This window comes from Corylus avellana, chromosome ca7, assembly GCF_901000735.1.
Source record: "Corylus avellana chromosome ca7, CavTom2PMs-1.0".
NCBI classification, from domain to species: domain Eukaryota; kingdom Viridiplantae; phylum Streptophyta; class Magnoliopsida; order Fagales; family Betulaceae; genus Corylus; species Corylus avellana.
The window spans coordinates 23,056,314-23,069,899 of record NC_081547.1 but is presented as its reverse complement, the minus strand read 5'-3'; the positions used below and the strand labels follow the sequence as shown (position 1 = coordinate 23,069,899).

Sequence of the window (13,586 nt, the reverse complement as noted above, 5' to 3'; positions counted from 1 at the left end):
TTAGTAGTGGGACATATAACAGAATAATGACCTTTAGATAGAAAATGGACAACTTAGATCTGAAATTTCAAAAATTAAAATTTTCCTAAGAATTTCAGTGGATCCAGATCCCCAAACCCCTCCCTCTTTCTATTCACAGTAAATAATTGAGGAATTATTAGGTATTCTTCTAGTGTTTTTCTAATATCCTCCCAACTATGATGTGATTTTTAAAATCACCAATAGATTAAAAGTCAATAATGATAATCACAAATTCAACGATAATTTTAAAAGTCACATCACAATTAAGAGGACACCAAAATAACACTTAGTATTTTCCAAATAGTTATATAACTTATATCAACAATTATTGTATAAAATGATTATGCTTCCTGTGAATTCAATATTAAATAAAAAGATACACTTGTTTCTAAGTCCACTTCACAGTTTAAACAAGTCAGATTTCAATGGTACAAATTATGTATGAAGAGAGAGGCGAGAAGCACTAGGGAAAAGGAACACAACCACCTCCGGAAAACTTTTTGGCATGGCATAGGAAAGAAGGAAAGAAACCACGGCAGGGCGTTTCATCTTCCTCAGATCTCATATAACAATGTCTCAAACACTTTCATATGTTCAGATTGTAGAGCTATTGCAACTGATAAGCTGCCGTCATTGGTTGGACTTGGTATCATGAACGACAACCCCTCATACGGAATCCCACCTGGCCCCATGAATATGGGCCTGCCCCACCCAAAATCAGCATCATGAATCGGCAGCCTGATCCAGCTTGTTATGCCAAGATTTGGACACCGAAAAGTGTGGGCCCCGCGAACAAGAGCCGATAGATCGGGCTGAAGCTCAAGATAATCAAGGGCTGATCTCAAATAATCGTTGTCCATCCGTTTCAATGCGTTGTGAATCCTGCTCGCAGCGTACCATGTTGGTTTGGACAGGAGATCACCCGCCAAGGCCATTGGCGTGGCAGTGAAAATCACGTTCCCGAAGTACCCGGGCGGGAGCGGAGGACGCAATCTGGACCGTCCGTCGGTCGCGATATACAATTTGGTCTCTTGATCGTCGGGAAGCGCACGTGCCTTGCATGAGCATCTCCACACATGACCAGACAGCATCTCATACGAGCTGTAGTTGACTGTGTTGCCATCATCTTTGCAGTTGGCTTTGAGCGTATTCAACTGGTCTCGGGTTATTCTAAACATTGAGACTATTGTGCTATCGGTACCGGATTTTGTGGATTGGACAGGGGTCTTCATCAGCGGAGCCGGCTGGTATTCGACGTGCTGGAATGCAGGTTTAGGCGGGTCGCGCGCACGAAGTAGGGTCCGGCCGTCTATGAATGGCGGAATGGTAAGATCAAGGCCCCGAGACATATCTGACCATGTGTTCACAAAGTGGAGCCCAGAAAACCCATCCGCTACATGGTGTTGCATACCAACACCAAGTGAGACTCCACCACATTTAAAATATGTTACCTGCACGCAGAAAATAGATCAATTTTTTCCTCCTAAACACACAAATCCCTTTTGGTCAACCATTTGCTGAATCATTAAAACTTGCATTTTTGACGCTAAACCAACCAACAAGAAAGCTTGTTTTAAAATCTCCTGGAAATGATAAAAGCTTCCGGATCTCCTCCCTGATTGGGAATACGTCTCTATTTTATAGTCAGAATTTAAAGTTCTGAGCAACTAATGATGTACATGGTATTAATGTTGGTAAGACTATTCAAAAATTTAAATAACGTTATATCATGTACACTTAGATACACAAAAGTCCAAGTTGATAACTGTGGTGGGAATCAAGTGCAGTGGTTGTAGTGGTTTATGTTTGGTCAAGGTTATCATAAAAAGAAAGTTTTAAGAGAGAAATAAATGGAGCTACTGTGATCAATATCACTGTTGTCTGATGGTAGTGGCGTGTCAATGACAACCAAAAATTTTATTTGGATTTGTTCTAGCCGCTACAATGGGTGGGACTTTTTGAAGTAGGTTTTGATTTCAACGTTTCTATTGGTTTGTTAGGTGTTTACCCAAAAGCTATACTACTTTTATTGTTTCAACATTTAGTGATAATTTATCACATTTATTTCTTTCCTAAAAACTTTACTTTTAGGACAACCTTTATTAAACATAGACAGCTACAACCACCGTCACCTCATTCCCACCACAATTAATAGAGTAATGTTATAAGTCTTTATAGAGTCATTTCAAATGTAATGCGACTTTTAAAATCATCAATAGATCAAAAGTCAATAAATCAAATCTTAAATTCAACGGTGATTTTAAAAGCTACATCACATTTGAAATGTCTCTAAGAGGACTCTAGGAAGAGTAATAGCATTACTCCAATTAATACCCATAATTATCAAAAAAGTGGACCACGTCAGCATTCACATTGCTCAGCAAATGTTTTAACTTCTAACTCCACACTTTTTCAAAGCATTTTCATTCCGTTCAGCATTTTAATTATTAACTGTCATTATTCTTTTTAAAATATTTTTTCTTCATTTATTTTCACTATTTTTGAAGCACTCACATCGGGCTTAACAAATATTTAGTTAAAATTTAGCTAGATAACACATCTTTCTATTTTAACTACCTACTTTTTTAAAGCTAAACCTACATTCAACTAGCATTTTAGATATTCACTTTTACTTTTTTATTTAAAATAATATTACTTTTTATCTACTTTCCATATTCTCGAAGAAGAGAGAATCATATTGAATTTTTTATTAATATGAATTATAAATTATTGTTGGCCAAAATTAGCTATTTTGACTAGTCCAATGTCAGTCTTCTCCAAGAAGAAAAAGAATCATATTTATTTTTTTAATAATTTAACTTATGCACATTGTAGAAGCTAATCAAATCTTTTATCTAAAGCGAGCATCCCGATGAGAAATTGTTTTTTTTTTTTTTTTTTTTTTGGTATTTTTTGGGTAGCCCAATTCAAGTGCTTACCATTCTTTATTTTGGACAAAAACATACACCAGTTCTTCTTATTATATGAAAAACCAGTAACATTTTTCAAGATATTTTAATGAGAATGAGTGTTTTAATGGGTTGGAGAATGGGAAGAAGGATTTTTTAAAAAATAAAATAAAATAAAAGAGTGGTTTGACGCTAATTAGGATGGCAACCCGAGTAAAAGTATTAAATATTCAAGTTCGATTCATTTAATTTTTTTAAGCACAAGTTAAGCTCAAGCTAATTGTTGAAGTTGATAAACTATTCAAGCTCTGTTCATTTATTTTTCGAGTTCGACCTACTCAATTAATTTATTAAGCTGTAATTTTTTATTTTTTATTTTTTTTACATTCACACTAATTATTAATTATTTAATTAGGGTAAAGATTTACTATTTAAGTAATAAGATAAATGAACTCAAATTTTAAATAATTGTATCTTGAGTTTTACGTTTATCTTATAGTAGTAATATCTATATTTAGACTCATCATTAATATAATTCAAGTTATATTTATTACGTTACCAAAAACAAATCATTTTTTTTATCAAAATAGCACCAAAAAAACAAAACAAAAAGCAAAAAGCAGAAACTCGCGTACCTGCAAGACCAGAAGGGGATAAGATTCAATCCCTTTGGAATAGTCCACAGCAGGAATGAGCTGCCGGAGCTCCAACGTGGGCGCAAAATCGCCGAAATCATCGATGACGGAGGTGGTCTCAGCCTCGACGAAGAGCACCCCTTCGGCATTACAATCGATCTCGATCCTACCGTCTTCGTCCCGCTTGAGGCGGGCGGCCATCGGGTAGAAGGGCACGAGTGCCTTGCTGAGGCCCTCCTTGAGCACATTCGCGTCGAAGAAGTTGGCCGCGCCGGTTGGCCGGTAGAAATACACGCTCGGTGTGTGGAACCGCGGCACCACCAGGTCTACGTTCGAGTTCCACAGCGCTCGCCGGGGTGTCTCCCCGGCCGGCCGCACCATTGTAGACTCCTTCACGTTGATAATCATTTCTGCTTTCCTTTTCTTCGCCGTTTGCCAACCTGAGTGGTCCCACCACTACAACAGATTATAAATTATGCAAACTAACGTGCCCATTTTCAGAAATTTTTAGCCAATCACTAATTATCACTGTACAACGCATATTTCTTTCTGAAAGAATTTCAAAACAAACCCTTTTTTTAATAATAAAAAAAAAAATCTTTTAATTCAATAATTTCGTCTGCTAAATCGCCGGGGCCACGAATCACAGGTCCCACAGAAGATCAAAATTCCCTCTGGATTGTCAGATTTCTGTAGGCGTCACAGACTGCATAAACTGAAACAAACCAATTTTTTTTTGGGTTGTTGAAAAATCGTTTTTCCGCCCACATTCTCATATATTTCTTGTATTTTCCTTTATCCAATCACTAATTACAAGAAATAGAAGAAGAAGAAATGAAAGAGAAAATGGGGAATGTAGAAAGGAGAAGAAGAACAAGAACAAGAACAAGAGTGAGAAGGAGACGGAGAAGGAGAGTTACCAGGAAAATGCAGAGAGAGGGGGGGGCGGTGTTGAGAGGTACGCAGTAGAAGACAGGTGTTTTGTGTCTTCTAGGTTGAGATTTTGGTAAGGAGTGAGTTTAAAAAGAAAACAAGAGAAGGTTAAAATGCCGGTTCTGTCACTTACCTACTACGCCAACTACATTGACCTCAACGAACCAGCACCCGCCACGTAAATGTTAGAGGGCACTCGCGATCATTAAAGATTTAAAGAAATGTATATTTGCTCTTTCTGCACTAGAAGGGTAAAGAAGGGAGACACAGAGCTTTTTTTTTTATTTTTTTTTTTAATTAATTAATTATTTGTAAGTGCGAGGGCGAGAGAGAGAGTTGGTGAGATGGTGACCTGACCCAAAACCATAGTCCTCTGGGCTGGCTCCCCACCTATTCTTATCCTGTAAACTCAACTCTTGGGGCCCACTCTTGGGTCCCACTCACTTGTGGTGTTTCATACGTATATATGAAAAACCGTGCATTTTCTCTCCCGTTTTTTCTCCTTCTTCAAAATTTTCAAAAGATAAAACCTTTCGTCAGGACAATCATGATAATACTACTTTTACTCCCCCTAATGAATCACGATAATACTATTTTTAAACTTCTTAATCGACATATAAACAAAAATATATAAAATATATAAAAATAATTTAAACTAAAATACACTAAATTTTAAGATTATAAAATTTCTAAAGGGTTAACATTTTACCTCTAAATTTTAGTTTTGAATTCAAAAAAGAGTTTTGAGACAATAAAAACAGGTTTTAGGGTATTAGAAATAGGTTTTAAGGCATTAAAAATAGATTTTGAGGCATCCAGAAAGTCACGACATTGCCAGGATCCAGGCCGCCAAAGCACACCGAGAGACCCGCTATGGGTTTGCAGATCCACGGCTAGGTCGCCGGCCAGATCCAGCATGGGTCAAGCAGTGACCCACGCTGGGTCTGGCCGGTGGCGTGCTTCGGCGGCTTGGATTCCGGCAGTGCCTCGCCAGCTAGGGGTTTTCCTTTTTGGTGTGGTTGTTCTCATTTTCATTTTTTGTATTTTTATCAAATTGATGATGTGTCATATGATAATTAGATACTGTAAAGTGGGTGTTTTAAGAATAGACCAGATAGTAAAGACTCTCATTTCAAAATTATGATTAAATTGTAAATTTTTACAGATTTAATAATAATATTTAAAATATATAACACGTTTAGTCAGAAATAAGTAATCTAGCTGAGGCTGTTTGTGGGACCCACAACCAAAATGATTTTAAGGATGCTTTGAAGTAATACAAAAATATAGTTGCTCGTCAGTCGTCACGCATCGTCCCTCCCACGTCTGGCGGTTGCTGGTTGGTTGATTCTGGACATGAGTTGTTGCGACTGATCAAAGCCATCGTGGCGATAGGTTGCGCCCCGTCAACGTCCAGCGACGATCACGTGGTTGTCGTGGAGGATGATAGTATATTAATCCTTTCAACTTTGTTTCATCTAATAATTTTGCTTCCACTTCTAGATCAATTTTTTACTATTTATTGTTCGACTTCATTGGAATTTGTTTACCAACTAATTAATTAGTTTATCTATTTTTCATATATATTTGGTTTTTTGCAAATTCATATTAAATATTAGTTAATATTATTCAGATTTTATCATTCTAATTAATTACTTTTTTATTTATACACTTATAAAAATTAACTCATTATATTATGTATTATAATGTTATACACAATCTAGTAAAAGTGAAAATGCGGTTAGTAAAATTTACTAACTACCTTCGCTAATTGCTAACCTTTTTTTTTTTTTTTGTTAAGTTCAATTTTTTAAAAAATTAAAAAAAAAAAACCAAAACAACTTAATTTTTATAGTAATATAATAATATCATACTACATATGCCATTATTTTTACATTTTTATATATATTTAAACACAAAAACGATGTTGTTTCATATATATATATATATATATAGGCGGTTAGCGGTTTTTCTAACCGCCTTCAAAAGAGGTTAAAATCGCAAACCACCTTTAAAAGGTGTAATACAGGTAGCGGTTAATAACTCCTCGCACATTACAAAATATGAAATTTTTTTTGACAAGGTGTTTTTGACGTGTTAGGTAATCTGACATGTCACTAAACTTTATTGACGTGTGTCGAACATTAAAAAAATGTGAGTGTCAAAAATTGGGATTTTTGACGTGTCACTGTTTGACACGTCAAAAAAAATTTTGACGTGTCAATAAATTATTGACCCGCTAGAAATTGACGTGTCAATAAATTTTTAAAAAAATTATATGATTACCTATTTTTAAAAAAATACTATATACTTAATTAGACTAAGATAATACATATATGTATTAATATTCTAGATTGTTAATACTAAAAAGCACTTTAATTGTTTAGTTTATAATAATCTTACAATATTGAAAACGTGATATATATAATTTGTTATCTAATATTTTAAAAAAAATAATAATATTATTAATTAATTAATTTTTGATGTGTGAAATAATGACACGTCAATATTGACGTGTAAAAAATGACACGTCAATAATTATTGACGTGTCAAAAATGATACGTCAATAAAGTTTTTTTTGACGTGGCAGTAATTACCACGTCAGTAATTAGTGAGGTGGCAAAAAGTGTATTGTTATACACATCAAAAAATCATCTTTTTTTTTTTTGTAGTATGCATTTTCACCCATACAATTTAATTTCGAGTCTTTTTCACATCAAAAAATCATCTCTTGTGTGGACATATAAAAATAATAATAATAATAAAATAAAAACAATAAAAAAATTTATATATTCATCCTTGTGGCCAAGTCTTTTTCATATCACTCATTGAGTTTCTAATTTTGTATTTTAGCTTAATCACCCTTATTATCAAATAGACCACCTTCTCCTCTCTCTCTCACATCTCCAACCCTTGTTTTTCAACCCTTACTCTTCGTGGTCTAGGATATCACTTATCAGGATATGGATTTGCCCATATAGGCAGAAAATTCCAATAAACATGGAACATAAATCAAACTAGGGAAATTTCCACTTCAGACACTGACTTGGTAAAAATATTGGATAAATTCATCTTTAAGATTGAGTCGTGCGACTATCGTTCTCCTCCCACCTCTAAGATTTGATGGCAAATTTATTATTAAATATATAGAACGAACATGTAAGTCTCGCAGATTTAATGATGAATTTATTAAAAAAAGACAATAAACATAAAATATGTAAGAGAATGACTCCAAACAGATTTCTCGTTAGTCAACCATCAAAAATTATTTTGAGGAATGATTTTTTTCAAAAAAAAAAAATTTTTAAATGTTTTCTTTAATTTATAAAAATAAAATCATTGAAAAGATCTTATTTGTACTTTTTTTTTATCCATGTTGACAAGAGATCCAATCGTGCCTTTTAATTTAACAATTGGTTCTAAACACGTCGAGTCATGTAAATTATTAGAAGTTTTATAATATGTAAAATCCTTAAACCATCTAGTTATAAAAAATAAAAAATAAAAACAGGAAAGAAACGAATTAAGAATTGTAATTTTCCTTTTTTTAACTGACTGCGTTCCTCATAGTTCGTTTGAATGTTCTATCCAGTGACTTTTCCTCGCAAGATGCTTGAAATCTACAGAGAGAGAGAGAGAGAGAGAGAGAAAGAAGACTTGCACATTTTTCCAGGAATTTTCTTTCGTGATCCTTCACTTGTCGGAGATGATCAACTTTAAGCGACTGCGTTCCTCATTGTTCGTTTGAATGTTCTATCCAGTGATCTTTCCTCGCACGATGCTTGAAATCTATAGAGAGAGAGAGAGAGAGAGAAAGAAGACTTGCACATTTTACCAGGAATTTTCTTTCGTGATCCTTCACTTGTCAGAGATGATCAACTACAGCGACCTTCTGCATTTTTTTTTTTTTTTACCAGGAAATTCAAATTTGGAACGGTAAATGTTTAGCTAAAGAGAATTTTTTTTTCTTTTTAAATTTTATTTTAACTATCTACTTTCTAAAAATAGGTATATTTAAGTCAGCATTTTAGTTAACTACTTTTCGTTATTCCATTTAAAATATTAATTTTATAAAAATGAGAGATATTGAGATTTTTTTTTTATTATTAATTTAGTGAGAAAACTTCACTTTGAACCCCTGATTTACCACCCCTTTTGAGATGCCACCAAATTTTAAAACCTCTCACTCTGGACTCTAAACTTCCAATTTTTATCATTTTGAACCCTCCATTATATTTTAAACGTTAAAAGTTAGACAATGACATTTATATCTTTGACTTTTTTATAAAATTTCAAATTTACCCTTAATTTCAAGAGTCACAGTTGGACCACCTTGTGACCCTTTGTTTTCACCTTCTTTTTTTTTCATTTTTTTATTTTTTAATAAAAAGAAAATTGAAGGGTAATTTTGTCTTTTTAAGGGTTTAACGGCAAAAATTGAATACGAGGTTTAAATTGTCTGCAAGTGAAAGTTCAGGAGTCCAAATTAAGAGGTTTTGAAGTTTTTTTGAGAGGATGAAAATGTTATAACAGGATATAATTCAGAAATTTAAAGTGAAGTTTCTCGTAATTTAATTTATACATTGTTGTGCTACGGTGTTTGCTAGCCAGTCAAATCTTTAATCAAAGGCTTTTTTTTTCTTTGCTTTTGTTGGTATTTTCTGCTATAAGACTAGCCAAAATAAGATTGACTATATTTGACTAGCACAATGTAAGTGCCCAAAAGCTACTCTTCAAAAATTTTCTCCTTATTTGGGATGACAAAGTGAAGTAGCACGGAAAGAGGTGTAACTATTGACAATGGGGTCGTAGATGCTTGTTGCGAACCTAAATATTTACTTATTTAGTTTGTAACGGGATAAAATAAGTTTTTAAATGGAATCACACCTCTTAACAAACACTTACTTTTGTAAATAAACTTTTCATTCCTTGAATTGTCATACCACATCTACATCATTTTATAGAGAGTATTGCAGCTTATTCTAGGAAAATAATTATTATAGAATAATGCCTAAAATAAGGAAATTGCAATAGTATGAAATCATGATGATTATGGAAAATATTAGGACAATATTAAGAGAAATATTATGGGAATATATTGGAGATCCTATCAGTTAGGCAAATAGTATTGGACATCAAGTCCTAAAGTATAGAACGATTGTAACATTAGTTGTTACGGGCCTTCGCGACTTTCCTATGGCTAACTTATGGCCTATTTAGGTGTGCATTTGAGAGGTCTAAAAGAGTAAAAGTGCATTTGAAGAAAAAAAAAATACTCGTTTGGTAAAAAAAAAATGAAAGAGCTTTTAAAGATACAAAAATGGGATAAAATGCATTTTTGACAAAAACTTAAAAATGAAGCTTTTGCAACAACAAAAAAACGTTTTTTTTAACTTAAAACTTTAAAAGCTTTATTTCTCAAATACAATCTCAAAATGCTCTTAGAGTCTTGTAGAGAGGCCTCAAAACTTCACAACGCAAGTATTAATTTTTACTAAATAATTCTATGTCATACTTTGTTGCAATATTGTTCTTAAATAAAGACTACAACCCAACTTGGCTTAGGATTAGGACTTATGCCCTATACGAATTATGACTCTTGCAAGAAAATAGAGAAAATACGAATCAAACTACTCGTGAAAATAACCCTTACATGGAAAGTAGGATTAACATAGACCCACAAACTACAAGTGAAAATAACCCTTACATGGAAAGTAGGACTAACATAGACCCACAAACTACAAGTGAAAATAACCCTTACATAAAAATTACACTCTTACATGAAAACAATGACATACATAGAGAAATAAAGCCTAACACGACTACGACCCCTTTCATAGAAATGAAGAAAGGAAAATGCTATATTTCTTCTCTTGACTTTTCTTTTATTTCACCATTTTTCAAAATTACCATTAGATTTGTAGGGCTATATAAGTCCTACACATGAAATTCACATATTTAATGGTAATTTTGAAAAATGAAAAAAAAAATTAAAATTAAAATTTTGAAAGAAAAGATGTATAGTACATTTCAGAAACAAAAGACAATTGTCACTCTCAATGGAGATAAGGTTAGATTTTTCTCCCATTCTAAGAGAGTGGATCATAACATGCATTGGCCTAAACACCTTTATGAAACTAAACAATAATAATTGTAGCATTAAAATATTGAAATTAATTATTCAGAAGAATTATTTAGTCAAAGGAAGAAACCATTTAGTCAAAAGAATTATTTAATGGAAAAAGGGAAATGTAAGATGGACTTCATCGATTACAGGTGAAGTATAAACAATAACACGAATTCCTTTCTCTAAGAGGATTCTCTTTCATGCATGGGGGAGAAAGGAGAAGAAAAATAAAGTTCATTTAGCTATAGCTATGCTTAAGGTTACTTGAGCATTTGCAAAAATCAAATGAAGTTTCACCTTTCATCCATCACTAGAACGATCACGCTACATCAACTTTGATAAATAGAAGGTGGACATTTGTCCAGTATATAATGTTACTCTATTAATCGTTATATTATTAAATTATCAATTATCCCAAAAGTTTAAGCTGATAGGAGAAAAGGTAAATTTAATTATTTAATCATGTCCCCAAGAGGTAGCTCAATCGGCTGGGACCACGCCTAATAAAGCGGAAGTCACTAGTTCGAATCCCCCTCCCCCCTCTTGTGCGGACATGTCAAAAAAAAAAAATTATTTAATCATTACTTTAACATTCCCCTTTAATAGGTGAAGCCCAACACGTGAAATATTTAAGTAAAAATGAGAGTTAAATTAACGGAGTCAAGGTTCGATCCGAAGACCTTTGACTATGATACCATGTTAAATTATTAATTATCCTAAAAACTTAAGCTAATAGAAAGAGGTAAATTTAATTATTTAATCATTAAATATATATATATATATATATATATATATATATATAACACTCATGAAAATGTACACAATTAAATATGATAAAATGCCTAAAAGGTACATTTAAGAAACATTATATATTGCACCCGAAGATGGATATTTTTATTTTTTCTAAACTTTATAGAGAAACCAGTTTTTAAGAGATTGACATACATAGAGCCTCAAAGGCCTCAAACCCTTGCCGTCCTACCAGGGCTACAAGGTCATGTTTACATGATTTGGGACTGTTAAGATTTTATTTAAAATGCATAAATAAAATTATATTTATTTTGAGTATTTTAAATAATTATGAAAAATATTTTCCATTTAAAGTATTAAGTGCATTTAATTGAAAGATCCACATTTTTCCTGTCAATCCAAGATTTTAGAAGAAAAACCAAAATTTGAAAGTATAGGAAAAAAAAGTGGGCACCACATTGACTAGATACAAAGAATTCAACTAGATTATAAAGTATCATCCTCACTTAACAATAAATTGAGTGATGAAGAAGAGCACAGTGCCACCCGCAACACGTGTATGAGTTCAGGCAATAGGCGCTATGAATCGCACTTCACACGTGCACATCGAACCCCATACAAAAATTCGAGAGCCTCAAGAGAACTTTGATCAACTGGAGAATGATTCACTCTATTAAAAATATCTATTTAGTGTAAAATGAAGAATAATACTGTAAATATAGTCTTTCAAACTTTATTTTTAAAGAAAAATAAATGATGGTTGGAATAGATTAATATGCTATAAATATGGGATAAACAGTTCTCCTAATCTAAAGGCTCATAATGATGCTCTACTTCCAACTGTCCCTTTCAAATCAACCCCATCCATATTAATTTATATGGAGCCCCTAGCCCCCAAGCCCAAACGGACAAAGGCTAGTGCCGAACTCGGGTCAACTAGGTTAGGACTAGCTTAGGATTGCATTCTTTTTTCAAAAGTTGTGTAATTATCGGTCTTGATATCAATGTACTAGTTCCCTAAAGATAGTTGAATTTGGAGATTACGATCCGTGAAATGAAGGTTCTTAATTTGAATTTTCTCATCTTTTTTGAAGGTAAGTAAAAGAAAAAAAAAAACAAAATATATCAATGTATGTATATGTGTACATCAGTATGTGTATAATAAATATAGAAATACGGTTACAAGCTATAATATAATTTTCCATTTCATTATATATATATATATATATATATATATTACAAATATAAGTTTGGTCATGTTATTGTTTTTAATAAATTTATAAACAAAAGTGAATTAATCAAATTAACTCGGATGGTAAAATCCTAATAATAATAATTAAGTAACTATTTTTTTTTTTTTTTTTTTGGAAACATACTATACCCATTCATTGATAAAAGTCGGGAGCCTAAAGCTCTTACAAATAGAGCAAAAGTCTCTGAAGTAAATCATAGCCGAAGTTAAAGATACAGTCATCAACAACAGACTAAATCAACCATAACATAGCATCCGCTAACCTATGACTAATCATTAGGTTTAAAAATCAGATCTGCATCAAACAGACACCATCTAATGCATAGGTAGCGCTTATTCCTCGGCCTTAAGAGCAAAACCCCCAAGCCAATACTTATTCCTCAACCTTGAGAGCGAAACTCCCAAGCCGATACTCATCATCCTCGACCCGAAGGGCAGGATAAGTAACTAATTGTTAGTATGGGTTTATGAAGCAATATCAATAATGACACTATCTACCTTTTATAAGGAATCAATTAGTTAATTGAGCAATGGTAAACAAGCTTCCATTGGTTTGAAATAAAATAAATCGAATTTAAACAAATGAATAATGTTACATCCTTAACTCCCATTATAATGAACTAATGTAGCGTTGCCCATTAGTCATTGGATCAGCTTTTAGTAAAACATGTAAAAATTTAAGGGTGGATGAGCAGGGCCGCATTAGCACAATAGAATGAGAATTGGATGAAAATTGAGTGTTTAAAATTACTCTAAGTCCTCGTTTGGTTTGTGGAATGGACATTCCATTAAGAAAATAAATAATTATTACTGAAAATGAAGGATGATGGAATGAAATAATTATTCATATTCGCATTAGCCCAATAGATTAAGAATATGAGGAAAATTGAGTATTTAAAATTACTCTAAGACCCAGTTTGGTTTGTGGAATTAGTATTCCATTAAAAAAGTAAATAGTT

At 32.8% G+C, this 13,586-nt stretch overlaps 1 protein-coding gene across 2 annotated transcripts; it reads right to left on the bottom strand.

Annotated features, from left to right (window-relative positions):
• Positions 1 to 359: 359 nt before the first annotated feature.
• LOC132188367 (shikimate O-hydroxycinnamoyltransferase-like) lies at positions 360 to 4,571 on the bottom strand. Of its 2 annotated transcripts, none has more exons than XM_059602796.1 (3): positions 4,486 to 4,571; positions 3,566 to 4,021; positions 360 to 1,472 (listed from the first exon to the last, which is right to left on the bottom strand). In XM_059602796.1, exons 2-3 carry the CDS (start codon positions 3,971 to 3,973, stop codon positions 576 to 578), a joined length of 1,305 nt encoding a protein of 434 aa, XP_059458779.1. In that variant the 5' UTR covers positions 3,974 to 4,021; positions 4,486 to 4,571; the 3' UTR covers positions 360 to 575. The 2 variants fall into 2 exon arrangements, with proteins under 2 accessions (XP_059458779.1, XP_059458778.1); XM_059602795.1 differs by having other exon boundaries at positions 3,566 to 4,005.
• Between the last annotated feature and the right edge of the window lie 9,015 nt (positions 4,572 to 13,586).